The sequence below is a fragment of the Lates calcarifer genome, linkage group LG18 (assembly GCF_001640805.2).
Source record: "Lates calcarifer isolate ASB-BC8 linkage group LG18, TLL_Latcal_v3, whole genome shotgun sequence".
Taxonomy (NCBI): domain Eukaryota; kingdom Metazoa; phylum Chordata; class Actinopteri; family Centropomidae; genus Lates; species Lates calcarifer.
Window position 1 is genome coordinate 15,154,114 of NC_066850.1, and position 27,178 is coordinate 15,181,291.

Consider the following 27,178-nt stretch of genomic DNA (forward strand, 5'->3'; position numbering starts at 1 on the left):
TTTTTCCCTCCATGTTTGTTGCTCAATGCTCACTGCTGTGGTGTTTCTGCACTCAATCAAAAAGTACAGGCCGAGTTATGTACTTGCTGCTGAGGTTTGGATTCAATAGCTGGCGCTCTCTTTTCACTCATGTTTCCTATCACTGCTAATTTTAACAACTACAAATGTGTTTATTATGTTGCTGTTCCTGGGAACTTTCTGTAACCACTGGAGGGCAACAGGCATGTTTAGATGAGACAAAACCTCTGTGGACTCACTTTTTATTTTCTGCCAACAGTACCCTGCTGACAGTTTGAACCTGAGTTCTTCCTCGGGAAAAATGAAAACAAGCACAACACACAGCTTGTGACTTCTTGTGTAGGCTACTGTGTTACTGAAATGGAGGCCACTTTTGTGTACTCACATGGCGAGTGTTGTCTCTTATATTGTCTTGATGGGGACTGGGACTTTGGACCATCTCTACTGTACTCACCAGTGTTCAGTAAGCTATATACTTAAACCTTTACAGGTGTAGGACTTTTAAGATTCGATGTGCTAACTGCATCTGGGATTACCTGAAAGTATGAAGACATTATACTTAGGTAAATTCAAATTTACCGATTTATTTGCCAAACAAATCAACATATACAGGAAACAACAAGCTAAACATGTCAGTCACGTTTCATTTCATTTCACATGAGAGAAAGAAGTGGAAGTTGAATACACCTTTTGACTACGCTACCACCTGTTGCTGTTGTTTCTTTGTAATGTAAATACCACCAGATGGACAAATTCACTCTGCCGTGTAATGCTCGGCGGTGCCGGTTGGTGGCGCCAGCTGCACCAACTCTCAGCCAGACCGCGAGACATGTGGCTGAGACTTTCTGAAAGCTACGCTCCGTTTCTAGCCAAAAACACTTCCCAGATTGTGCGATTCGTCAGCATTTCATAGCAGGAGTTCGGACGGTAAAAACAGTTTACTAGGTGCAAACCAGCGGCAGCTGCACTTAAAGGTGAGTAACGACACTTGCCGCTAGCTAACTAGAGCTAACTGCTAGCAAGCTAAAAGCGACGTAGGCAGGTGCTGTTGTTCAAAGCAGCCAGCTAGCTTTCAGCTAAATTTGCTGCTGCTAGCGAGCTAGCTAGCTAGCTAACTTATGACCTTCAGTGCAATCATCGTGGCTAATATTAGATACTATTTAGCCGTGTTTGCTGCCGTGCTAACAACAGCCAGCTAGCTCTCAGGTAGCTGTGTTTTTAGCTAGCAATAGCTGTCTGGCTAACCAACAACAACCATGTTGTCACCGTCGTGTTGGCACTGGTTGATCAAGTTGGTGCTAATTTTGTGTCTGCTGGAGGCAGGCCGTGCCTGCCCTAAACAGCAGCAAGCTTTCACAAGTATCTACCAGTCAGCATAACTATACTTTATTTGCAACCATCTCTCTTTATTTAATGTAAGTTAATAAAACGATTTCATCAAACGTTGTGGCACAGCTCGATTGCGGCTTTCAGTTAGCCGGTAGTGTAAAATGGGTAGCTAAGTACACCGAATAACAAAGCTGAAATGACAGTTGGAACACAAAGCTAGAGACTAACGGCCTGTGTTGACTTGGTTTATTTTAAGTGTTTAGAAATGAGACCTGGGGGTCGGCCCCGCTCACCGAGGTTAAGTGGTCTGAGTCTGTTGAGTAGGTTTCAATTTGGCAAATTTGAAGATTGATATAATCAAAGTGGGCAAAGCTTAGACTGGTTCTGGATCAGCCATCAGAGGATTTAAGTCTCAGGCACAGGGTTCCTGCTCATTGTCAGTCAGCTGGAGGACTGTGATGGCCTGCTGGAGTTATGTTTGCTCACCGTGACTCTGGAGATAAATAACAACGGTCTGGATTCTGGACCTTGTTCTTTGTGCCTAAAAATCAAAACTGATGAGAGTACTCACACTTGATCATGACTGTAATCAGCAGTGGCTGGCTGCCACTGTTGCCAAACCAAGTGAGTCAGATTATCACAAAAGGAAAACTATTTTACTTTCACTTCTGGAGTTAACTCTGTAGCACTAACATTTAAAAGTTCAAAATTAAAGCTGTAACTAACAAGTATTCACATTATAGATATAACATCAGGTATATCTGTATTTTTCTGCTTAAATCATATTTTAAATTATAAAAGTTTTAAGTGTTGTATAATCCTCATGGCAATTGCCTGGTCAGCAAATCGACTGGTGTTTCAGTAAGGCTGGTGGAGGGAGCTGTCTTAACACGGTCAAAATATTCCATAGGTGTTGACATGACCCCACGTCATTTCCATACTTTAAATCATTCAGTGACTCCTTGTGTCCTATGAATGAAAGCAGTATCACTCTGGACAACATAGAAATGTTTTATCACAGGATAAAGGTCAAGATCAACTTTGTATTGACTTGCAGTGACCCTTCCCTCTAAAAGTAGACCCAAACCATGCCCTCCCAACATTAACAACATTACAGAACTTGGAACTGGATCCCTTTACTGTAGGGGTCAAACATTCAGGCCTGTAGCATCTCTTTGTGTTTGCCACATATGCAGTCTCCCTCTTGTCGAGACTTTGGTGAAGGATGACTCATCTGACCGTATCACTTATTCCATATCTTTGTAGACCACTGTCTGTGGGTTTTGCACTGCTTAACTCAAATGTGCATTCATCTTTGCAATGAGGGGGTTTGTACACTGCAACCCTACTATAATATCCCTCCCTATGTAATTGTCAACTGCTGCTCCACAATATAATCTGAACATATATTACAATAGTGATCAAACTGTGGAAGATAACACCTCCCTCCTTAAATGATATACTGGTAATATACTGAGGGGTGTTTCCTTCCCTTGAAATTTTCATAGATTAGCCTGGATTATAGACTAAATTGTGGATGGATAATTCCATTTGGAGTGCAACACCTAATTTGGAGTGCAACACCTTGTTTTGTTCAGAAAAAGAAGTCACTATAGTCTCACAAACAAGCAAGGAGCAATAAAAATGCATGGGTGAGTTTGAGGACATTGTAAATTAGCATGGGATTGTGGAAGTGGTTGTCTGCATAGTAAAACAACTCATTGCCATTTTATTTTTAGGTTAGGATTCCTTCAGGGGGTTGCAGAGGGTCTCCACCTCTCCAAAACAGATGGACTTGATAATTCAAACACCACAAAAATTTTGAATGAAGCACTTTAACATTAAAAATCAGTGTTTCTCTGACGCTCTTGGCCAGACACAGGACATCAGAATGGGCTCTGAGGGATTTTTCAGCGTGTTTCCCAGATAGCTCTAGATGTCCAATGATTATGGCTGAACACTAAATCAAAATATTCTTGAAATCATAATATGGCCAAATTGCAAGAGAAGGTAAAATGTATCAAAACATACAAATAAACAAACAAAACAAAATTATAAATGAAGCATTGTGGCCCACCTGACAAATCATATTCTCCGAATTCAAGGGAACGGTTGTTTGGTACAGACCTTAGCAAAAACTGTATTCAGTGAAAATAAGATTCAGAAATTCCCACTGAAACTGTGACTCACATCACAATCAATGACGTGATTTGAAACTGTAAGAAAGTAGTCGACTGAAAATGGTGTGATATCCAGGTGTTATGTTTCTCCACTCTGACCATTGTGTCAAAAAAATAGTTGTCTTTGCGTCACAACACTTACATCAACACACATCTTGTGTTTACACAGACACACATGGAAATCCTAAAGCTGGGTTAGCACTCAGTGCACAGTGGGAGACCTGCCACAGATACATGCCATATAGGTTTGAATTTATAGTTCAGTGTAGGATTTCACCTGTTTTTAGCACAACTGCAGCACTAGATTCATGTAACATGTTATCAGGCCAGTGTCAGGCTGCAGTTACATTCCCCACAGTAACTGTGTTTATAGTCTTTCATTAACTTTGTGATAAGAGTGGTGATGAATGAAACATGCACTCTACATTCTGGTAACTTCTGTGTCGTCTTGTTTCATCACTGAATAGGAGACAACTGTCGTGTTTACATTCATACGCTATCACAAAGAGCAGTGGTCATGGTGAGCAGATGATTTGTGGTGATGACTTTGCATGATGTGCAGTAAAAGGAGAAGCCTGCCAAGTCCTTCTGCAACTTTCAGAAAACACAAGTAGCCCATGCTGACCAATCACAGTTCTTGTGGTCTACATGTGGTGTCTTTGAAGCCACTACATGTACATTTTTAAGGATGCACACATCAGCAAAGCTATGATGACTACATGCGTGAAGCTGTGCCGCTTAATTCAGGACTGTGCACCTAGCATGAGTGGGTGGCATACAGTTAGAGAGAGGGGTGTTATCAGGGTTTAACTTTTTAATGTGCCCCCTCTGCTCTTATAGATTACCATACAATGCTCTTTATAGTTTCCACACCAGTGAAAAGATATGTTTAATTTGCCCACTGTGTCGCAAATTGACATGAAAATGTTTGAACTTGGCTTTATGAATGTGCCTCATACAGAGACACAGACATGGTCTGTGGTAACATACAGTCAGTACACTGGGTTTTTGAGGCAAGTTGGTACAAACTGTACAATTGTTACAGTTATTTTTGTTGTGTGGGAATGTGGCACTAAAGGCTGAACTTTGCAGAAACTATGGATGCTAGAGCTGATCAATTTATCTATACCATGCAAACTCTCAATCTCTTTTCTGCTGCTCAGTCTAAGACTGGGTCATAGTGACAGGATGCTAAGTGAGGCAGCTCCTTCTCCCCTGCCACATCATCCAGCTCTGATTCTAGTCTGAGGTCCTCATCATTTGTCATACATTTTTCAAAGCAGCAACAGTCATATTGTCTGTCTATCTATACCTCTAACACTCCCAGTTTTGACCATTTGTCTGCAGTTTCTTTGTCATACAAATTACTGTGGTGTTTCTTTTGCTATGTCTAAGATGAATGAGGGTTTCTGTACTTTGGTTTTAATTTAGGGACTCATGGAACTGTGTGTGTAGGTGGTGCCAGCGTTTATTGTTTTTGATAATTTGTGGGAGTTATTATTAAGGAGTGGCTGACCGTCTGTGCAGAGGATGAGATAAACATGCATGTCATTAACACCTCATACTAAAATAATCTCACCTCATGTAAAATGGAATATTATAGCGTACTTTTTATGATCTGAAACTCTGTAGTAAGATGTGTAAGCTTTGCCACCATCTTGGAAATGTAAACTTGCCAATCTAACACTTGAACAAATTGGTCTTTTGCAGTATTTCGTGTCTCTTGTCTTATCCATTTTTAGTTTAATTTCACTGTGTGTTTAACTAAGTACATAACCTGATGTTCCCTACCAGCTGAACTCCTCTCCTTTGTCTGAGCAATACTTTCATCTTCATTTTCTCTCCTTCTCCCTCTCTGTGTTGCAGTGGTGATCAGGACAGCCCAGTGCCGGACATGACCGGAGCTGGAAGCGGTGAGTGACGTTTTAGGCTCTGTGTTTTACAGATTAAAGCAGTTATGTGCCAGATTAGAAAATATTACACCTGCATTATAAATAATCTGTGTCTTCTCCTCTCCTGTATTTTTAGGGGGCCAGGGCCCGCCTGACGGGACGGACACTGAGGAGGCGGAGAGGTGTCCTATCTGTCTGGGCGTCCTGGCCGGAGGCGAGCTCGCCATGCCCGACAGCTGCTGCCACGTCTTCTGTCTCAGATGCCTCCTCACGTGGGCAGAGGTAATGCTCCGTGCTGCTATATTAAATTCCCAGTTGTTTATCTTTTAACCTATGTGCTTCTTATATTAGTGTGTTAATAATCTTTGATTTCTTAACTCTAAAGTTACAGAGCGTTCCTTCCTGCCCGGTAGACCGAAGACCTTTCACAAATGTTTACAGATGGGACGGGAATCTCAGCTGTGTGCAGGTCAGTCTGGTTTATTCCAACGTTTTCCTCCATCACTGTTCAGGATGTTATACCCTTCTTTCAGAAGAGGCCATTTGCTGCTATGCTTTTCTCTAATCCAACACAATATCTCACAGGAACTTCATTTTAAAGTTCAGATGAAATTACCTGCTCTATGAAGTGGATGTTGCTGCTTTCTTGTAAGGGAAAAATGTCCTCATTAAGGCGTCCCCTGTCTGTGCATATACTGGTCTGCATGCTGTTTGACATTTGTCCCTGAAGACAGAACTTCTGTGTATGAGGACTATATTTTAAACAGTATCTTATGGCTTAGTTAGCACATTGGAGCAACTGAAAAACCTACCTGTGGTTTTGATGCAATGCACCTGTAACACAGCGCAGTCTGTTCTTTGGCTTTGGAACTATAGCTTTAGTCAAAGTTTTGTCTCTCTGTGCTCCAGCTGGGTCAGCTGTCAGTCAAAACATGTCCAACACACAGCAGGTTAGCTGTCAGCTAAACACACAAAGCCTTGACTGACCATTGTGTCAGGCAAACTGCTGTTTATTTTCGCACTAAAACATATTTTGCCTATGTTGTTGTTGTTTTAAAGGTTCCTGTGAGGAAGCGAGCAACTCAACTTGAAGCTGACAGTTGCTGCTGTAGAAATCCTGAACAAAAAGTCTGTCTCAAGTGAGTGTCTATTATGTTTTTCATTTAGAATTATTTGTGTAATTATTGAATCAGACTCTTTTGGAAACCAGTCCCAGAACAATTTAGGGTTTAAAAAAAAATTTGTTTCCAGAAGTAAGCCTGCAAGAAGATTGAGACGGCAAAAGGTGGAGAGGACGGCAGAAGCCAAAACAAAAGGACTTGTGAGGAAATGTATGTCCACACCCCTCACTCTGCAGAAATACATGTGACCTACTCACATTTTGTCAGCAACATCTAACAGTCTGTAAATGTCTTTCCCAGGTAACGATGAGGACCCCTCCTCTCTGAGCAGAAAAAAGGTACGTTTCCTTGTTTCATTGTCTCGTGCTGGTTTAATGTAGTGTTCTTTGGTGTTAAGTCTCATTAATGTCTGGTGTGTTTTATCCAGGTGAGAGGAATAGAGTGCTGCACTTGGTCACCATCTCCCTGTGTCTCATTAACAACCACATCAACACAAGACATGTAAGTCACACCTCCCTCTGTACATTATTATATTGCTGTAAATTCTGACAAATACAGTGATACAATCTGGAATAAGGTGCTTTGTTGTGATGACTATCTGTAGTGGTTCTCACTAGTTGTAAGACAGTTACAGTGGCCTAATTTACAGAGAGATCAATGGGTCAGAGGGACAGTGTATTTTAAGAAAGCCCCCTGCTGGAATACAAGACGCATTGCTTCTAGTGGTCTGTGTGCAATTTGAACACATCATTACACATCAGTTGTTTAAGTTTTCCTACATGGCCTTCTACCGACTGTATATGTATTTCCCATCAGTGTCAAACACTGATGTTACTACTAAGTAAACAGAGTAAATCTGCATAATCTTGTTTGTTTGTGTAGACTTTATTTTTACATCCAAATTGTAAGTAGGTAGGTGCAGTTAGAACTTTTTAGGAAGTGCTTGATAAATAACGGTTATGTTGTTTTCAAATTCCTGCAGTGCAGAACCTGTTTGGGTGACAGAGGACGAACCATATGACACTGGTTTAAAACAGTGCAAACCCCATTCACAAGACTGTCCGTGGCTGTCTCCCGCTGCTCCCATCCCTGCTAATGGCACCTCAAGGTAATGATCTCCAGACTCACCACTAATGGCTTTATTTGGCCAAATTGATAGCATCTTTCATTAGACCTTCCCTGCCTCCTAAATGCCCAAGTCTTTCACACTCCACACCCTCAATTGTAACCCACACATTCTAAAAGATGTAATCTGTAAGATCAGTCTGAGATAACCCGGACTATTATTATCGTCAGGTTCAGACCAGAGAAGCAGACTGTAGTTTTGATCTCATCCTTTTGCAATCAACATTTTGTCCATTTGTCATGCATGGTAATCTGCATCCATCCAAACAGGACTTTGGATCCACAGAATGTGGCCAGTTAAGCTACAACTGCAGTTGTAAAATGATGTTAATACAATAATGTGAAATTGAAAAACACAATTAAGAATAAGTTTATATTACTGATTGAGTCAGTGATGTAAAATCTTGCAATGCCTTTACCATTTTGTCTGTTTTACAGGCAGAGATTCCACCCTGCTAGTTGGAACCACAGTCCTTTTCCATTTGGACTCTGCTCATCTCCCTTTACCTCCGGCTCACTGTTAGGCTCCGGCCATTTTGGTGAGTCAAGTCTGACACATGGTTGTGAGTTAACTGTGTTAATTGTGTTACTAGAAGGCATAGTTTAATGTGTAAATAAAGTAAAATTTATTAATGAGGTATAATTGGAAAGGTTCGTGTTTACTTTAAAAATTACTAAAAGTTTTTCACACACTTGCCCCCAACTGTGCAAGGTGTTTTTGTTTAGAGAAATCTGTCATGAAGTTGAAATCTGTAAAAGGCTGCAATTTTATCAACATTTTAAATAGTCTAAATAGACTACGTGACTAGGGTGTTCAGTCAGTGTTTTCTGATGTGCTTTATAGATTTTCTGTAAAGCAAGTGCAGTGCTGATGGTGGAATATTTAAACTAGGGATGTTCCAATCAAATCGCTGATTCTGTCTGTAAATACAATTAGACTCTTGCTCATGTAGATTTTTTCCCACAGTGTTTGAGGGTGTTGTCTGCGCCATCACATGTCCCAAAGGTGGAGAGAAGAGAAGCAGCCGAGCCTCAACCTCCAAAGCTCCCACCAAAGAGGCTGAGTCTCTACCAACCAGGCGATCTGGACGCAACAGTAAAACCCAGGAAGAGACTCCTGCATCTGACCCCCCATCGCCGCCTCAGTCCAGTTCATCGGACTCAGACTCGTCTACCAACCAGTCCACCAAGCCAGCCAAGGCTTCTCAGGCACCAGCCAAGAGGAAGGGCAAACAGGTAACTAACCGAAAGGCCAGTGGAAAAAGGAAAGCTGTGACAAGAAAAAAACGCTCACCTGAACCCGTCAGCAGCCCGGCAGGAAGTGAGGATGAGGAAGATGGTGATGGAGGCGAAGACAGGGAGAAGGGGGATGGAGAAGACAACACTGATAAAGAGCAGGATACAAATGTCTCAGAGCAGCAGCAGTCAGATGCTGAAGGGAGCCTCAACGCAGATCAGGACGGTTTCAACCCTGTTGATGAGCAAGGAGGTTCAGAATCTCCAAGTAACGATGTGGGACAGGACAGTGATGAGACTCAGGAACAATCTAATGAACATGAAAAAGAAGAGAAACCAGATGAAGGAGACGATGACATGTCTTGTCCCTCAGACTCGGCTCCGAACAGCCCTGGTTCATTCTCCGAGGGCGACCAGGCCAAAAGAGAGGAGGAAGAACCAGCTAGCCCTGCTTCCTCTGGAGATAAGGACTCTGAGAAAAGGACTTGTCCGTCACCCTCTGACTCTCATAAAGCTCTGCTGGAAGACCTGATGTCTCCACACTGTGATGAGCAAACTGAGCAGGTTGATGAAATGGAGATCTGCGCAGAGTCAGAAGAAGCCAACAGTGAAGAATATTTGAAGGATGTGAAGTCTGAATCATGTGAGAATTTGACACAAACTGGTTCCCTCTCAGCCGGAGAGTCAGAGGAAAATGTAGCTGACACAGAAACAAAAGATTCTGAAGACAAGGACACTGATACAAAAATGGTTGGATCAGAAGAGCCTTCATTTGTGGACAGTTTTGGGGAAGGAACCAAGGATGACGGTCCATCCAAGGATGACACTAATGTTGTCCCCATGGACTGCAGTTCGCCCATGAGTGAGCATGGTAACGATCCCATTTTGGAACTACCAAAGGAGTGTGCTGACCCAGCTGCTGCCGGAGTCCCTCCCTCTGAAAGCCATGTCACCAAGGACGAGAGCTGTAAGGACCAGGGGGAGAGGGAAAAGAGCCAAGAGAGGAAGAATGGCCGACAGCGGCGCTCCCGCTTCCATTCCCCAACCTCCACCTGGTCACCTAAGAGGGACTTCAAGCGAGAACCGTCCAGGCGCTCACGATCAAGGTCCAGGGAGCGTGATGGCAGCCCGCCTGCTAGACACTCTTCCCGGGCTCGCAGCAGAGAAAGAGACAGGGACCGTGACAGTGAGCGAGACCACTCTAGGAGGGACCGTAGCCGCGAGAGGAGGAGGCGGCGAACGAGGAGTCGCTCTAGATCCAGGTCCCGCTCTCGGTCTAGGTCTAGATCCAGAACAAGGTCCTACAGAAGGGGGGGCAGCCCTGAATGGCCAGCATCCAGAGAGCAGTCTCCTCAGAGGAAGGAGCGCAGGGGTGGGTGGAGGTCTGGGCAGGGCAGCGGGTCTGGCAGTGAGGGACGAAGGTATCATGGAGGCACTGGCCGCTTTGAAAATGGTGTGCCTACAGAGGGTTCCCCTGATCGCCAGAGCTGGTCAGAAAACCCAGACTGGGTTACAGAAAAGACTCGTGGTGAAGCTGAGGGCAGGAACCGGGACTTTGGTTTCAGTGGCAGCTCACGCTGGGAAGACCACCGCAACAGTGGTGGGAACAGGGGAGAGCCACGAGGCCGGGGGGGCAGGGGAGGGTTTGAACGCGGCCGGGGTGCAGGGCGGGGTGGCAGCAGTGGTGGCAACCGTAGCTTTTGCAGTCAGCAGGAAGAAACAGGCGAGAACCGCTGGCAGCCCAGAAACAACTTCTCAGGTACAGGCAACAATTCAGGGAATGACGCTTACAGCCGCTTCAATGAAAACCGGGGCAGCGGCGGCCGGAGGAAAGAGTCGGAGCCAAGCGACTCTATGCTCGACCGGTCAGGATGGTCATCAGCATCCAGCTGGGCTGTCAGGAGGACGCTACCTGCTGATGTTCAGGACTATTACTCCAAGAGGGAGAGAGGAGGACCAGGAGGCTGGAACCGACAAGAGGAAGAGCAGCAGCCAGTAGCAGCAGGTCAATCCTCTTTCAGTCTTTCCCCATAACTGTGAAAACCAGACCTTTCTGTTCAGTTATTACCCCTGCAAAAACATTACAGAAAATCCAGATATTAAAAAAGCACACCATGAATCAGCCAAATTTCCCTCTAAAATAGGAGCAGTAGTCATGGTGTTTGGGGTTAATGTTCTCTTTGATGTTAGGAGAAGCAGCACAACTGTGACCAGGCACGAAGCAAACTGAGAAATTACCCCCAGGCGCCTGCACTTCATTAGATTTAGAGGATTTCTTTGAAGTTAATTTATTCCTTTAAAAGTCTCAATTGTTTCACTCGCACAGCATCTGTTCTTGATAAAAGGCTGTCATTTACTGTGTAAGCCATTAACACCCATCTCTCACACATTTTCATCATTTGTTAATATTCCCTTAATATCTCCATACCTATATAGATATACAGTAGTCTTTTTAACTATAGAGGATCACAGTTCTTCCTGAATGTCTAACTTTTCTCTGGGTTTTTTACTCTTTAGATCCCTCCAAAAGTGAGCCTCCTCCCCAGGCAGTGCCGGGTAACGCTCCGGTGCCTGTGATGAACGTGATCCCTCCTCACCCTCCTCAGCTGAAATGTCCTACACCACCACTACCCTATGCAGGGTCCGCGAGGAGCCCTGCCCGTCAGCTTGCAGCCTGCAGCCCCGTACGCCATGCCCCCTCAGGTCCCCGTGCACCTCCACCCTGCCGTGCCACTGCTTCAGGTGCCCGCCGTTGGCGCTCAGGGCCTCCCGCCTCCTCCCCCACCGCCCCCACCCATGCAGCAAGGCAGCCAGACGGCAGTGGCTCAGCCTGACGGCCCCATGACTCAGGTATGGTAAATTATGGCGTCACTAGGACAGCTGTTAGGGGTAAGAAAATAAAATAAATAAGAGCTGCTCTTAAGCAGGCTTCCCACAAACTCATTTTCTGGTTTGCCCTAGATGGCGAATACCATGCTGGGTTATGGGAAACCTGCCCTGCTTCCCACCCCTACCAAAGCTGGAGTTGCTGCAGCAGCCCAGGGACAGCCAGCACCCAGCCAGGTGCTACCATCCTCAACAACTCAGCCTGGTCATAACAAAGCTCAAGCTGACAGCTCCAAAAAAGAAAAGGTAACTTGTCCCACCTGTGTACCTGTCACTCCACTGTCTTTTAAGGGAGTGTATTGTTTCTCTGTCCGTTTCTTTTCAAGCAGTCTGATGTCATCTTCCTGTTGTAGAAACAACAAATTCAAGAGAAAGCTATAAATGAAGTGAAGACAGCCATCAAACCTTTTTACCAAAAGAAGGAAATCACCAAGGAGGAGTACAAGGAGATTGTCCGCAAAGCTGTAGAGAAGGTAAACACCTTTCACTTTACTTGTGGAAATTCTTAGTCATTCTTGAATCAGTATGTCTCTGATTTCAGCCTGAGGCAGCCTCTCATTTCTAGCCCATGACTGTCAAATATGACAACTGGCAGATTCTATCAACTATAGTTAGCTTGCTAATCAAGCTAACAGCACCTCCATGAGTTGGTTAAATATATCAAAAAGTCAGCCTCGGGGCTATTGCAGAAAATACGCTCTGTGACCAACAAAAGTTTATGATACTCAGTTGATACATCAGTGATGTATGTCAGTGACAAGCCAAAGGATGAGGATGAAAAAATTAAGATTCAAAGATTAGTGCTGCTAATTTCTTCTGCTGATTATTTTGTATATATTTGCAGTACATTTAATGTTTGATTAAAACACAACAAGTGTTTGTTCCTCAGGTGTGTCACAGCAAGAGTGGTGAGGTGAACTCCAGTAAGGTGGCCAACCTGGTGAAGGCCTACGTGGACAAATACAAGCACGCCCGCAAGAAATGAATCTCTGCCCTGCTGCCGGCGTGGCAATGCCCTCGCTGACCCATTCAGCTGCTCAAGTGCAATTTCCTCAAGCTGGAATTTGGCCTCCAAACTGAAAGATGACGGAGAGCCAACATTTTCTTTTTTTGATATCTGTACCTTTTATTGAATGATGAAGATTTTTTTCTATAGATTTTCATATTTTGTTAGAAAAAGAATGACCCAATCAGAAATTGTAATGCAAGAGCCCTTTATTTTGCATAGATCATGTGGCTTGGGAACTACTGTAAGGAGCGCAGGGTAGCGTGGGGGTGGGGGTGGGGTTGTGGTAATTGTTGATACTAAAGATCCAATGCTCAGTGAATGACATCAGCTCATGCAGTGGCGTGCCTCTCCCAGGGTGCCGGCTGGTACAATGAGTTTCTCCTCCGTGGCATCCTGATGGCATAGCTTATTAATTGAATATTGTCAATGTTCTTTTTTAAATATTCTATGATATTTCAGAGGAAAGCCTAGTTTAAAAAAAACAGTGCATTGCCTTTATTAATCTCTGTGGCCCATTGACGGCCCGGAAACTGATGAGTGTGATTGTAATCAGGGCCCTGATTGGCTGAGGAGACACTAAGTGGGATGGCCAATCAGTAGTGAGTGTGTAATGTAAGGCGCAGGTCCTGGGGGGCAGAGCAGGTGAAATTGAACCCACACCCTGCCTGAATGTGTAATAAATGTCAACGCGTGAACATGAACTGTGCAAAGTATCCAGAGAGTAGTGAAATAAATTAGCTGCTTCCTGATGCTCTGTGTGTTTGTCATAGGCCTTGAATGGAGGACAGAAATCTCCATGTTACATTTCAAAGACAGGGATGTTCTCTGAATTCATTTCCCAACAATCACATTTCAAACAATGGCTGGTATTCAGGTATTTCCATTAAAATGTTAACAACACTGTACACCCACACAGGTCCCAGGCTCTCAGGCTGATGTTGGGTGGAGCTTTCTTCACCTTTATCAAAGGCCCTTTTCACATCAGACACTTCAGTAAAACAGATTTTCTTTCTAAAATTAATAATAGCTAAGTTCTATTTAAGCATCCCAGAAAGCCATGCCAGCTAACATGCACACTACCAGGACCCTAGAAATGAAGCAGCTAAATGGAGTGCAGCCATGTTGTATTTAATTATCTACACCTGTGTGTTTCCTCGTGTCAAATCTTATGTGACAAAAACTATCAGATGCAACAAAGCTAATGGGAGAGTCTACACAGTTCTGAGCTGAGGTCCAATCAGCCAGTTAAGTGAAATCATGTGTGTGGGTTTACTGCAGTGCAGTAAGGTCCACAAAATGGCAGCACAGTGACAAATATGAAAAGTGGAGTCATATGACCATGTGCATGAGTGTAATTGTACATATTGATCATTTGATCTTTTGTCAACATGTATAAATCATATTTTTTTAGTAATTTAGCACACCCCATGTTTATTCAGGCTGATATTCCTGGCAGTTTGTGAAATACTTAGAAGTGAAAGAGAGAAGTTGATAGAAAATGATAAACTATTTTTCCAGTAAATTGTCAGATATGCTCTGGTTCTAGGTTCTCAAACCTGAGCATGTGATGCTTTTCTTTGTCTCATATAAAAGTACAATGTATCTGTGGTTTTGGTCTCATGGTTAAAGGCAATATGATCAAATCACACTGGATGATGGGAAATTACAGGGGGCATTTGCCAGTATTGTCCAAAAATGTATGTATAAAACAGGAAATGAGTAAATAAATATGCAGCTAAGGAAGGTGAAAATAATGGTTAGATGCAGCCATACAAAGAGGTATTGTGATAGAAGTGTTGAATGATGAAAAGATAAATGAACTTGTTGCAGCAATTGTGTATCCTCTGGTGACCACTAGGGGACAGTGTTGTCCATAGAAAAGTGTTTTTCATCCCAGAAGATGGTGCTTTACTTTAATTCAGCTCTCTAGTCATGCTTGATTAGACTCCCTGTTAAAATGCACTTTGACAATAATTACAGTCCCACACTTATGACCGTGCCCTTATTTATTTGTGGCAGGCACAAAGTAACTGCAAAAATATTGTATATATACGCTCAGATAGTTAGTAGCCTCTGTTGAGGTGGAGTATAATTCTGAAATCTGCCTGACTGTGCGATGGTGAGTGTGGTACAAATCCACTGAGTAACTTCCAGATCAGTTATAACTTCATGGCCTCATAAATCACATTTGCATACTTTGCCCAGAGGAAAAGAAGGTGATACAGAATACACAAACATCAAGGTTTATCTTTATCATTTTAGTTTATTTTAGATGTTCAGGGCCTGAAGGGAGAAGTAAGGAGGAAACAAAAACACAAAGGCTGTCTTAACCATTTACACTACCTTGCTGGTACTGTAATGTTGTATGTCTTAAGTATCTTTAATATGTTATAACACTAATGCATACATTTAATTAAGGATGCACAAAGTTATCTAAACTTTAATGTTGTATGTTACAGGCAGAAGCTATAAGCTAGATCAAAACAGCAGTGAATAAAGGGGAAAGATGTATTTTCTGGCTTTCCTTTATTCTTCTAGGAAATTGAAAGACATTTTCTTTCATGAACTACACAGCTCATACTTTTTAAAATCAAACATGTGTCATGTTTGACATTAATAATGAGCCCTTATTAGTGGAATTCTCTGGATGGAGGACCAGGCTCTGTACAAATCCACTGTGACTCCCAGACCAGTTTTAACTCCTCATGTCCTCACCACATTCACAAACTCTGCTCAGACAAAAAGAAGCTGACACAAGACACAAAGATCACCAACAGTGCGATGTATAGATTATCTTTGATTTTAATCAGACATTAATTACAGGATATACATAGCGTTTCATTGAAACAAGAGTGTAACACTGGTGGGCAAAGCCCTCTTTGCTCCTGAGGTAAGAGATGGCTGACGTACTCTCTAACCAAGATGTGCCTAAAGAACATTTTGCTAGTCCAGGTTTTTGTTCAGGGGCCAAAAAGGAAACAAGACTGCTGCTCTCCGTGGTTTCTACATGTAACACAGTTTTCACAGAATCAACACAGTAGGATAATTCAGTCAGTCTTAATGGACATGAACAGTAGAAGCTCCTCTGTATCAGAGCAACATCACAAATTCACCAGCTTGGGGTTTTTCATTTTTGTTCTACAGCTCCAATTCATTATTGTTTAGAAAAAAAAAAAGTTAAAACAAAGCGTATATACAGTTGAACTCAGTAGATATATATACATATATATATACATACATACAATATTATATAAATATAGTAAAATAGATTAAATTACATTGATTTCACGGTTTTCCATAAATAGATGTTGGACAATAACAGTTTGGTGACGTGTTAAGTTAGTGTTGGAAGCACAGTGTGCCATCAGGTGACAGGCTCACGACTCGAGGGGAAGCAAGTCCCCATCAAGCTTTCTAGTTCTTCAATGTGGAACATTTCGAAAAGCAGAAAACTGTGCAACCATGCCTAGAAACACTCCAAATATTGTGACAGACGCTCTCCTTTAGCCTTCTCTGTTGACATGTTTGGTTGACGGGTGTTAAAGAGCACACCTGACTTCTAGTTTTTAGGTTGTTCTTTTTTTTTTTGCAAGTTTAACAGGTATATTACAACCACTGCATGTGGTCAAATTCAAAGTATTCTCCCATAAAGAAAAAATTTCAGTTTCCCCTGCCCCTCAACAGGGAAGTGGAACTGAAGGCGCTGCGGCCTCCAGGTTCTCAAAGCAGTAGTGTCATCGCTGCACACGCTATTCCAACAAGATCTTCAGCAGGTTTTAAAGAGTAAATACAGTTTCAGTAGAGATCTCTTGTGAGATGCTCTGCAGCTCCCAGTGTTGGGTTTGAAAAGGCAGGTTCTGTTAACTTATACTATGTTTTACAAGGAAAGCTGACACTATAAGCAAGGTCACAAAGCCTTGGTATGAATACTGAATAGGCGGTGTAGTAAGCCTCGCCTGTGAAAACTGACAAATCTGTTTTTTTTTTTTTCACAAGTGTGCTAAACAGTAAGTGCTTTGAATTTACAAAGATGCTTTACAAATACATTTTTGGCAAAGTAAAAAAGGAAAAAAGAAAAAAAGAAACAAATGCTGGAAGGAACTTCATTGTCCTTGAGGAGGATAAACTTTCAAGTCTGTTGCCTCTTGTCAGTCTTCGGGATATTCACAGACTTGTTGCTGAGCTCTGAGGTCACAGCCACACTCGCACACGACATTAACACTGTACCTGAGTGTAAGCTGCATTTTGAACTCTAAGACTATGTCAACTGTTATGAGGCACCTTCAAATTTTTGTTCTCAGCTGTACCACTAAAAAAAGAAAAATCATTTAAACGTAAAAACAAGCAAAAACGACAATGAAAAAAGCTACAATAAAAAGAGAAAGAACAAGTAAAACACCATCTTTGTGGTCTATAACAGCATACTGTACAAAGTTAGGATACATTCTCTTGGAATGGCAATGGTCTGTCGCTCAGGAAGTCAAAGCCGAGCATCAAGTGAGTTCTTGTGTTTTTCTTCTTTTACAACAGGTTTTGATCTTGGTTGGTTGCGTGGTCATTGCAGTCCAGCGCTGGAAGCGTCCTCTCTCCTCTGGCAGGCTGCAACAGGAGAGGTGGAGCTTTAGTGTCCGTTGGCTTGTGTGTCTTGGCTGGCGTTGTGGATCCAGTCCAGCACGATGAGGGTCATGCTGCCGCACATGACCAGGAGGCCGCACAGGAGGAAGGCGGTGGCCTGGAGAAGGAAGCAGTTTCACATTTAGCTAATGTTCAACCAGAGCCACTGATTCCAATATTTGAATGGCTTTTTAGTCATGTTTAGGAAATTGTCCAATTCCCTTACCCCGATCTTTTGCACAGACTTCATGGACTCTTTCTTGACCAGTTTGATGTAGAAAGCCGAGGGCAGGATGAAGATGAGCATGGCAGCAGCAGAGGCACCTGGGAACATAAAGTAATTTGGCATTTTAGTCAGAACATTTCGTATTTAAGATGCTTTTTATGGTACTGTTTTATGGTACACATTAACACACAGACACCCACCAATGAAGCCAAAGATGTCCCTGATGGTGGGGACCAGGATCACCAGGGCGTTGGTTCCAGCGAGCAGGCACACGGTGATGATGGTGTGGCGGATCCAGCTGAACTCCTTGGAGGCGGACAGGTGGTGGTTGATGGAGGTACGAATCTACACAGGGAGGGACAATAGGAGAGGTTATCTAACATGACCATGAATCCTACTGGCTAATATCCTAAGATCTCAGTTTGACTCCTTTGACACTTACAGGGAAGAGCACCACAGGGACGGTGAGGGTGACGGCGGTCAGCACAGCCAGACGGACGATCAGCAGGATCACATCGAAGCCTGAGAATCGGGAGTAGGTGTGCAGCAGCTCAGGCTCCACGTGTGCTGTGTGGAGAGACAGAAGATTCCCTTTAGAGCTGAAGCACTTGCGGAATTGATTCACAAACAAAACAGGTGAAACATCTCTAAAGAAATACATTAGAGTTAAGGGCAAAAACATGAAACTTTTCACCGCGTCAAAACTTTCTAATCCTTCGCTTTTGTCGTCACGAGGGCATAGCATAAACAAGATCCTAGCATGACTGTGAGTAGTTATGTTAAATATTTTGCTCTTTTAATGACTTCTGCATTGTTCACCTGCAGCTACTCTCCTGTGATTAACTTTCTAGCAACCTCCATTTAGTCCTAATGGTGGCAGACGCACCAAGTGGGTTAGAACAAATGTCACAGTGATTTCTCAATCTCTCTCCACCCTGGCTCAAACTAGTCAATCCACATCAGGTTTCATCTCGTCACGACGGCTAATAGTCGCTCGCTCTTGTATAACCAGTCCGATGTTCCAGGAACGTTTCTTTACGTTCCTCTCATCTTCTGCCATGACAAACAGAAATACAAACATGCTGGCACACCACTCAGCGGCATCAGGTGGGGTTTTTCACAGTCTTACATAACAGACCTCCAGTCCTGTCCTGAGCATTTTGTTCCACAAGGGTTACTCTGTATTTAATTTGGACAAGGAAGCTTCCACCCTTAACTTTGGGTGATTGATCTGTTCTGACATCTATTCAGGACAGTGACTGCTTGTAAACCCATGCTGGTATGATTAACTCATTGTTGCTTTCTAGTAATCAGTTTGAATTTCTGCCTTAAGAAAATATGTTTTTGAGGATATAAGATACATTTTCTTATTAATTCATTTATATAAATTTCAGTTTAGTGGATGCCTGCTACCATACATTCAGTGATATATATGTTTATATATGCATATATTTATAAGACTTACAGTTGAAGGTCAGATATCCGAAGAGGGCAGCCAACAGGTACATGATGAACATGGCCAGGAAGGACACGTTGGCAACGCCCTGCATCTTTCCACGGGAACGGCTGTTTGGGAGGGAGGAGATGTTTGATTTAGACGAGAGAACACCGTAATCTTAGAGATAAAGTCTTGAGTTTTAAAACTGGGAAACTGCTGATAAGAGAGCAGCTGTGGGCTGTAGTTTGGGTGATGAAATGAAAGCAGGGCACACTCACTCTTTGAGCTCCTCGTACATCGGCAGGATGGCCGGGTGGCACACAAAGGCGAAGGTCAGGATGGGAACAGCATAGACAGTCTGGAGGGAAACAAAATTACACCCAAACATTATAGAAGAGTTTACTACTTTTACTATGAATGTAAACTCTCCAGTTTACATGTCAAAGAAACTCACCTGTGAGTTGAAGACAAAGTATTTTGGTGTGCAGGCGTCCTCACTGTAGTCCACAGCGGTGGTGTTTGGGTGGGACAAGGTGGCGTTCAGCATTTTGCTTATGGTTTCATTCAGAGCGCTGACATCCTCAGGGAGAGGGCACGGGATCTGGAACTTCTTGATGATTACCTGAAAGACAAAACAAAAGATTTTAGCTGAGGTTTAATTGGGCTAAAGTGGGAAACATTTTGGGCTGACATTTAGTAGCCTTTTAAATTTGTCAGTATTTTTCTGGAATCACATTTAGCAAAAACTCCACTGAAACCACTGTACAAGTCAGTATCCCAAATCGTAAAAAAATGCAAAGTTGCAGCCAAATTTCAGTTTCTCTATTCCTTTGTTGTGTTCCAGTGTTTTATGACACTATGTTATTGCATTTCCCAATAATGAAATCCCATTCCTCCACTCTGGGACGCAAGGGAACTGAAGACTTCATGGAAAAGCTGAAATTTGTTCTATGACTAAGACTCATCTGGCACAACAGGCAGGCTCATGAGCCAGAGGGAATGTGTGTGTGTGTGTGTGAGTGTGAGGTATGAGGAAACGGGTGGGTTTTACTCACCACAATCAGGAAAAACACCATGCAGAGCAGGGACAGACCACTGGTGTAACCAAGGTAACCTGGAGGGGGGAAGCAAAACACAAACATGAGCTACTGTTTCTATTCTTAAGCTACGGAATGCTTTTTTTTTTTTCTTTTATCACGTCCTCTTCCTCATATAAGTGCGTCACCAACCCATAACCCAACCCTATTTAGAAATGCATCCGATTCTTTACATACTCAGACACACACACAGCTTACCCAAGTTCCTGAGTAGTGAGAGGGGCAGGATAATGACAAGCGTCACCAGCAGCACCAGGTAGTCTCCATTAGTGTACCATTCACTGAAACAGAAAAAAGAACAACATGTTAAAAAATAATTCACCAGTTAACTAATGAGCAGCAGTCTCTGTGTCTGTGTCTCTTCCTTAACTGTATATTAGTCTGATCTATGTAGGGGGGCATTCCACCAGTTATACACATCATGTACTCAGCCTCAGAAAACTGTTGTATAGTTTCTCTTGTGGTCCTGGTGAAAACCCTAATGATGTCACCATTTAAGGGAAATAGCCTGATTTTCACTGAAGACTAAGAGTCAGGATATCTCAGCCTCCGCTCCATCAGTTTTAATGTCTCACAGAGAATTTAAAACTAAATTGCTAGGATACTCAGTATTTGCAACCTTTCATCATTGCAGTTGATTCTTCTCTACATGGGAGGTACATTGGAACTTTGCTATTTTAGCTTTAGTTTTCAGCTTAATTCGCTAATTAGCTCCAAAACTGACAACTCTGTGCAGAAAACATCACAGTAAATCCATTTTCCTGTCAGAACATTCCTCTAAATCTCAGATTTTCTGCAGCCTGATCAACCTCTCAGCTGCTGTTCTGACACATGTCAGCTTTACCAACATCTACATGTCAGCTGACACAAAACTGGCCTGTGCAGGATGACTGCATCGCTCACAGAAATAGATGTAACAAAGCAGCACTGAGGATCCAAACCACATCAATTTTTTAAACTTGAAGCGAGGTCGCGGTGAGCTCATCCCCGCGCTCTGTCTCGATGCGGCACCAGCCTGCGTCTTATAAAAGGGCTCTTTGAAGAGACTGAGCATTGTCCGTCCCTTTAAAATGTCCAGATTGCCCCCACCCTTCCCTCCTCTACTACAACAGCGAGACAAAGACGCAGCTTCACCTTCTCAGACACTCAGCACTTGAAAAACAACCGGCAGCCATTTTACTCACTGTGCCACTTCACCACGAGCGCTTCTGTCAGCTTGCTTTATCTCTGTGCCATCAGTTCTTTCACCAAACTACAAACTGCCTGTATTAACATGTGGCTAAGAGTCACTACTGCCAAAACTGCTTAACAGATAGTCTAATGGTCAGATCTGAATCTCTACCAAAACTGAATCAATTGTTCTTTGGCCAAAGTCCTATCTGGCACATCTGCCCACTCATTTCTTGGCAATCAGTTTGGACTTAGTGGAGAGTTCAGAACCTTTATTGCAGAGTCATAAAGTTTAGATGGTCACCAGTATTTCACTCAGTGAAAAATTAATAATGTAAAAATTAAAGAAAATTGAAAAATGAAATGAAATTGAATTGAAAAATTAAAGACACACTTTTTTTTAAACTACTAGTAGCACTAAAGAGCAATGTTTTGATATGTGGATACTTACTCAGCCTTGGTTCCCAGAAAGGACTGAATCACAATAGGCAGCTCATATTTGATGATGTAGAGGTAGCTTGACATGGCTGTAAAGACAAAACGTGTAGTCACTATACTATAAGCCAAATCATATCCATGTACAAACCTCCACTACAAAAATAGTGATGTTTGAGGTTTGGTGAGGGGCAGGGTTGGTCCACAGGAAGAAAAAACCTTTGACACATACTTGTAGAATGACTCAAGTCTATACTGGAAGCTGCTCTACATTCCAAAAACACACACTGGCTGCCATCAGCCAAGATTTCTGTTTTGCTTTTCTTCCCCATCCACTTGGTTTAGATACAGAGTGACAGTGTTTTAGCTTGTAGAGTAAACCAGTGGTGCATAAATATAGAAAAGTGGTTTAATTTTAGTTGCACAACACTTATTAAAAGAAGTTTTCTTTGCTGTTAAAATGCCACAGTCTCTTACCTCCAATGTTCTGCATGGTGATGGAGAAGGAAGCAGCCAGTTTCCCAGGCCAGCCAAAGGCTTTGTAACCCAGCTGCTCGTACACCAGTGCACCTTCGAAGAGGAAATACACAAAGAAATGAAGATTTAGCACTTAATAATACTTCAAGAAGCCACTAGGGAGTTTGTACTGACGGCTATCTGACAGACTCACCTCCTTCATTGGCCGTCTTCAGCAGCAAGTGGACAGAATACAGTGAGAAGATGGCAACAGCCACGAGGAGAATCCTGTAAGAAGAGGAGACAGTTTGTCAGTTAAACCCGCACCCAGGACGAAAATTATGAGAAAATAAAAACACAAAAAACAGGTCTTGATCAATGCTATTACATGTGCTCATCTCTGTATCGAACATGGGTCTTTAAAGGCCAATTCAAGGACAAATGTATTTCCTGACTGTGGTAAACAAACACATTGACATTTAGCTAATGTGAAGGCCAGACACTCTACTGCTGCAACTGTGGAACATGTCTTACACCATGTTCTCTTGTCTGTCTTTGGGAGAATCTGCCAATAGGAGGAGATGACTTTGTTTCAAGAACATTCTCACATCAGAGGAAGAGTGGCCAATGAATGATTTTCCTATCGACTTTTGACCGCGTTGCCTTTCAGTCTCAGGCATCTGCACATTTTCAATATAGCAGCTAAGTAGGAAAATCATCTCCTGTGGCAAAAACCTTCATTTTCTCACATTCTGACATCCTGATCGGCAAAGACCTTGAAGACGGCATCGGTCTGCAGGTTCTGTTAGTCACGAGCAGCATCAGCAAGGTTGCAGAGGACGAAAGGTTTCCCTGTATGGGATCCTCTTAGCGCCCATGGGACGCTGCAGAGACAGCACTGTGTGCCTCTGGGGTATTAATAGTCCAGGTGAAAAATAATCTCCAGGCCATTTGAGGCCCGCACTGTAAAGACGCACCGTTTCCTCTCGGCATGTGACCATCCAGCTGCTTTGAGCCTCTGGTTAGCTGCTTGCCTGCCTGCCTGCCTCGTTCATACCTTATCACTTTATACACTGATACTCAACAAATATATGCTTTGGGCGACCTTTTATGGAGTGTCAATTTGTTCTGCGAGAGGTTAGCTAGTTTTTATAACTGTAGTTACACCAGGGAATGTTTCGAAATGCAAATAGACAGCGCTCTTCCATTTCATCTGAGATAAAGAACAGCTAGGAATACATCCAGCTACGTCAGCAATGTAGTAGCTATTTGGTTTTTATAATCCCCCACTTCCTGCAGATGTAGGGTTCAGATTGGTCAACTGCTGGCTGACAGTCAGCCACGCTCTGCTCCATTCATGATCTTCTGTGAGCGTACGTTAGCTCCCTGTTTACGTAACTCTGGCCTAAAGGCAGCGGGATTAACTCAGCTAAGCTGCTTCTCCTGCCACTCCCTTTGTTTGTAAACTGGCATACAACTACCACTTGGTGGCCCCAGAGGTAACTCGTAGTATCTGAGTACAAATACTCAAATCTGTTACAGAAAAGTACTCTACTTCCCTCTGAAAGCGCTTAAGCTGTGTTTCTTCAGCTGGTTTCTGATTCCTGAGAGCTTCAGATCGGGTGTCAGATAGAGTAAGCTGATTGGGGATCAGTGCTGTGAGGTGCTGCCTGTGTGGTAAAACCTTTGGGCCTCTTTAGATAGAATTTCTTGATACTGTGCATTTGCAAAAGTGATGAAAATTTTTTGAACATTTTCGATCTCAAATTGCACTGTATAACCAATAGAGGGAGCTCCCATGAAAATTCATAATTTGTCCTGAAGTGCACTTTTCTTTTATCCTTTTTTCCCACTAAAATGAACACTCTTTCCACAGTCTTATCTACAGCAAACTTGATAGTGAGTACTTAAACTGTGGGCGAGCATTTATAAACTTTCGACCCCTGTTTAATCTGCAGCTCAGGGTTAAACGGCTGCAGAACACAAATACACACACACACAAATTGCTGGGGGAGGGAAACTGGCTCTTGCAGCGCTTCAGTACATCATGGCCTGTGACCTTGATGCAACAGACAAAACCACACATGCCTGTGCTCGCCTCCGCTGAGGCTGGATGATGCAACAAAAGCACACCTTGCGTGTGAAATGCTGAAATACATTTAAAGTGAAAAAAGCTGAAAGACCCTCAGTAATACTTAACATATGACTGAATAAAAACGTACACAAAGAGGGCGATGCCAGTGTTGGCCATAGCGTAGGACAGACCCAGGATGCCACTGCCCATAATGGCGTTGCCCAGGTTGAAGACGGACATGCCGAAGGAAGCATTGCCCTGGTGCTGTGGAGAAAATACAAGATTAACAGTTTGAAAACTGTGAAAAAAATGACATAAGTAGTCAACTGAGAAAATGTGTTGGAGGATAAGAGGAGCTCTTACATATTCAGTCTCATACTTCTTCTTTCCCAGGTTGTGCTCAGGGAGGAATTTCTGACTCTCCGCATCTAAATCAGAGCATTGGCTTTAAAAGGAAACAGAAGAGGAAATCATTTAGATGTAAAGAGTCTGATCCAGGAAAGGAAACTTTAAAAAAAATGATATCTTGTGTTCAAATGTATTTTGCAGCCAGCCTCACCCGCCCAGAGGAACCTTCTTTGAGCAGTCTTGGTAAGAGCACTCATTGCTGTTGGAGCTGCTGTTGTCGTCCTCACGATATCTGTTCAAATAGTCCATCTCAGTTTTGGCAGCGGGCTGTGTCATACTGTAAACTTAAGAGCAGAAAGAAAAAAAAACAGCAGATTTATTTTTTATTATTCATTTTTACGCATTTCTCCTCCCTGCGTCATTCCCTCCCATTTATTTCTAGCTGTGCGCGTTCACAACCTCCCCTCTTAGAATAATCAATATTATAGTGAGCGGGCGCGCGCCTCCTGGGGTCATGTGACTTTGTCTTCGGGAGGGAGGAGGGGAGGAAGAAGAGAGGGGAGGGGTGGGGGAGGGGGTGACGCACCGGCAGTGGAAAAATACCAGACCGGCATCCGCGTCCACCCGACATCACCTCAGCCTCAGTGTACAGACGCTGAATGACAAAAAAGAGGAAAAAAAAAGCCGCAGTACGCGCCGCTGACTTTTCTTCGCGTTTAACCACGAAATCATTTCAAAAACGGGATGAAAACGTGGTGTCAGCGTCTGTGTCCTCATTTAAAACCTCCTGTCGCTCTCTAATGAAGCAGAATGAGGAGACATGAAGCTTCACGTAATATTCTAAACCTGACATCCTGATATCGTGACTGTTTTAGCTGCTTGTGTAGTTCGCACATGTAGAGCCACACAGAGCCCAAAAGGCAGAACCCCAGATCCGTTTAATAACATTATTTCCACTGCCGGCTCCGATGGAAACAATGGCACGTGCTGTCTTTTTAATGGGCATGGCTCTCCATTTTGCGCATTGGCTCTGTAGCGCTGTGATTCATTCCCGCGCTGTGATTAGAGGCTTTTCAAATGACACACACATACAATTTTACATTCTTCCCCCTTTTCTCTGTCTTTGTGATGATTTATCAGAGTGTGTGTGTGTGTGTGTGGGGGGGGGGTGATAGCCCCATGTCCCCTCCAGACACGACTCCAGCACTGCAGCATCACTGTCACACTATAGCTGCATTATTTATTTATTAACGTGGACCAGGGCTGACCTGGTAAGAGATAAACGAACATAGAAGAACATCTCTGCCTTTTTACAGACTGGTTCTCTCACCTCACACAGCAGGAAATAGATTTAATGAAGGCTAATTAGCCTCAAAGAGCCGCCACACACCTTCTTTTAATTGAATGAGATTTAAAATATAAACCTAACACAAGCAATAAGGTCATTAAATAGAAACATAAAACCAAAAAGTGTTAAATTGTGCCATGCAAAGGCGCACACTGGTCTTTCAAACGTTGTGCCGCCTACATCCGGTAAATTGTGACAGTCGGTAAATGATGAGGATGCCGGCATTCTTACCTTTCAAAGATGAGGCAGGAGGCCTGTAAAATCCTTCCAGTGGGAAAAAGACGCAGCAAATGTCCGGACGATTTCTTCAACAAAAATCTACTGATCCTCGAGAGTGTTTAAGTTAAATATGATCAGAATGGAAAATGAATGGATAGGCCCGGTAACAGACAGTATCTGATCTGACTATCAGGTAAAACAGTTCAAGTATTAAACAACAAAAAAATAAGTGTTAGAATAAACCGACCGTCGCGTAAAAAGCGAAGAATTTAGATTTTATTCACTGAATTAAAACCAAATTCCCAGAGATGCGGTGCGCTCGGAAACAAGAGGCTGATCTGCTGAAGGGGTGGGACTCTCCCTTTATAGAGATGGGCATTGCATCAGCTCAGATGGAGGAAGAAGGGGGGTTGGGGGAAGGAGTGGCTTGGCTGGTTTATGTGGAGGAGGAGGCCTCTTTTTTTTTTTTTTTTCTTACTCACGGCCAGACGTGGTTTTGTATACAAACAGAGCGCTGACTGACCCAGAGACTGAGAGCAAGGAAACAACAGGAATCCTGTGGGAGTTTACAATAGGTGCAGTTAACAAATAGCATATAAATACTGCAGTGATATCACATAACCTCTCACCTTTGAATGATTCTAAATCAGTCTCTGTGGAAACATCTCATGATAATTCTGAACAGACATTACAGAGCTATACCACAGAGCACACCAGTGTCCATAAGATTGAAAACTCTATATGAACCTGTTGTGCTTAATACAAAGAGCAATAACAAAGTTTTTCTATTAGCTATGACATGAGTAATAAAAATATATGGCAGTAGTTCTAAACTTTTTTCCTTCAGATGTACAACCACAGTCCTGTCAGATGTAGATGCCATCCTCATGTTCCAGACATGACTCATTTGAATTGATTTTAATATGGATGTTATTTCACACCATTGACTTTTGTTAA

The 27,178-nt window shown here is 43.0% G+C and overlaps 2 protein-coding genes across 3 annotated transcripts; one reads left to right on the forward strand and one right to left on the reverse strand.

The window, feature by feature from the left end:
* Positions 1-783: 783 nt before the first annotated feature.
* Positions 784-13,545, forward strand: scaf11 (SR-related CTD-associated factor 11). The gene is given in 16 exon segments (XM_018684329.2): positions 784-992; positions 5,394-5,440; positions 5,556-5,701; positions 5,805-5,888; positions 6,479-6,558; positions 6,671-6,750; positions 6,841-6,878; positions 6,968-7,041; positions 7,523-7,648; positions 8,104-8,204; positions 8,633-10,906; positions 11,419-11,519; positions 11,521-11,751; positions 11,863-12,033; positions 12,141-12,260; positions 12,677-13,545. Coding segments are annotated over 15 exon segments (3,741 nt in total). The 5' UTR covers positions 784-992; positions 5,394-5,421; the 3' UTR covers positions 12,773-13,545.
* Positions 13,546-15,580: 2,035 nt separating this feature from the next.
* slc38a2 (solute carrier family 38 member 2) lies at positions 15,581-26,571 on the reverse strand. Of its 2 annotated transcripts, none has more exons than XM_018684332.2 (16): positions 26,234-26,571; positions 24,866-24,991; positions 24,670-24,751; positions 24,455-24,570; positions 22,447-22,520; positions 22,254-22,346; positions 21,793-21,868; positions 20,370-20,452; positions 20,130-20,188; positions 19,529-19,696; positions 19,353-19,432; positions 19,102-19,202; positions 18,079-18,203; positions 17,837-17,981; positions 17,637-17,734; positions 15,581-17,528 (listed from the first exon to the last, which is right to left on the reverse strand). In XM_018684332.2, exons 2-16 carry the CDS (start codon positions 24,988-24,990, stop codon positions 17,418-17,420), a joined length of 1,536 nt encoding a protein of 511 aa, XP_018539848.1. In that variant the 5' UTR covers position 24,991; positions 26,234-26,571; the 3' UTR covers positions 15,581-17,417. The 2 variants fall into 2 exon arrangements, with proteins under 2 accessions (XP_018539848.1, XP_018539846.1); XM_018684330.2 differs by having other exon boundaries at positions 24,866-24,998; positions 26,234-26,570.
* Between the last annotated feature and the right edge of the window lie 607 nt (positions 26,572-27,178).

What these genes read in the sequence shown, in the direction of transcription:
- slc38a2 (XM_018684332.2), bottom strand. Translation starts at nt 24,990, where the DNA reads ATGACACAGCCCGCTGCCAAAACTGAGATGGACTATTTGAACAGATAT. An exon ending in ACTTTGTCTTCAACTCACAG is followed by an intron (nt 19,433 to 19,528) that starts GTGAGTTTCTTT and finishes GTTTCCCTCCAG; the next exon opens with ACTGTCTATGCTGTTCCCAT. An exon ending in AGTCTGTGCAAAAGATCGGG is followed by an intron (nt 17,529 to 17,636) that starts GTAAGGGAATTG and finishes TTCCTTCTCCAG; the next exon opens with GCCACCGCCTTCCTCCTGTG.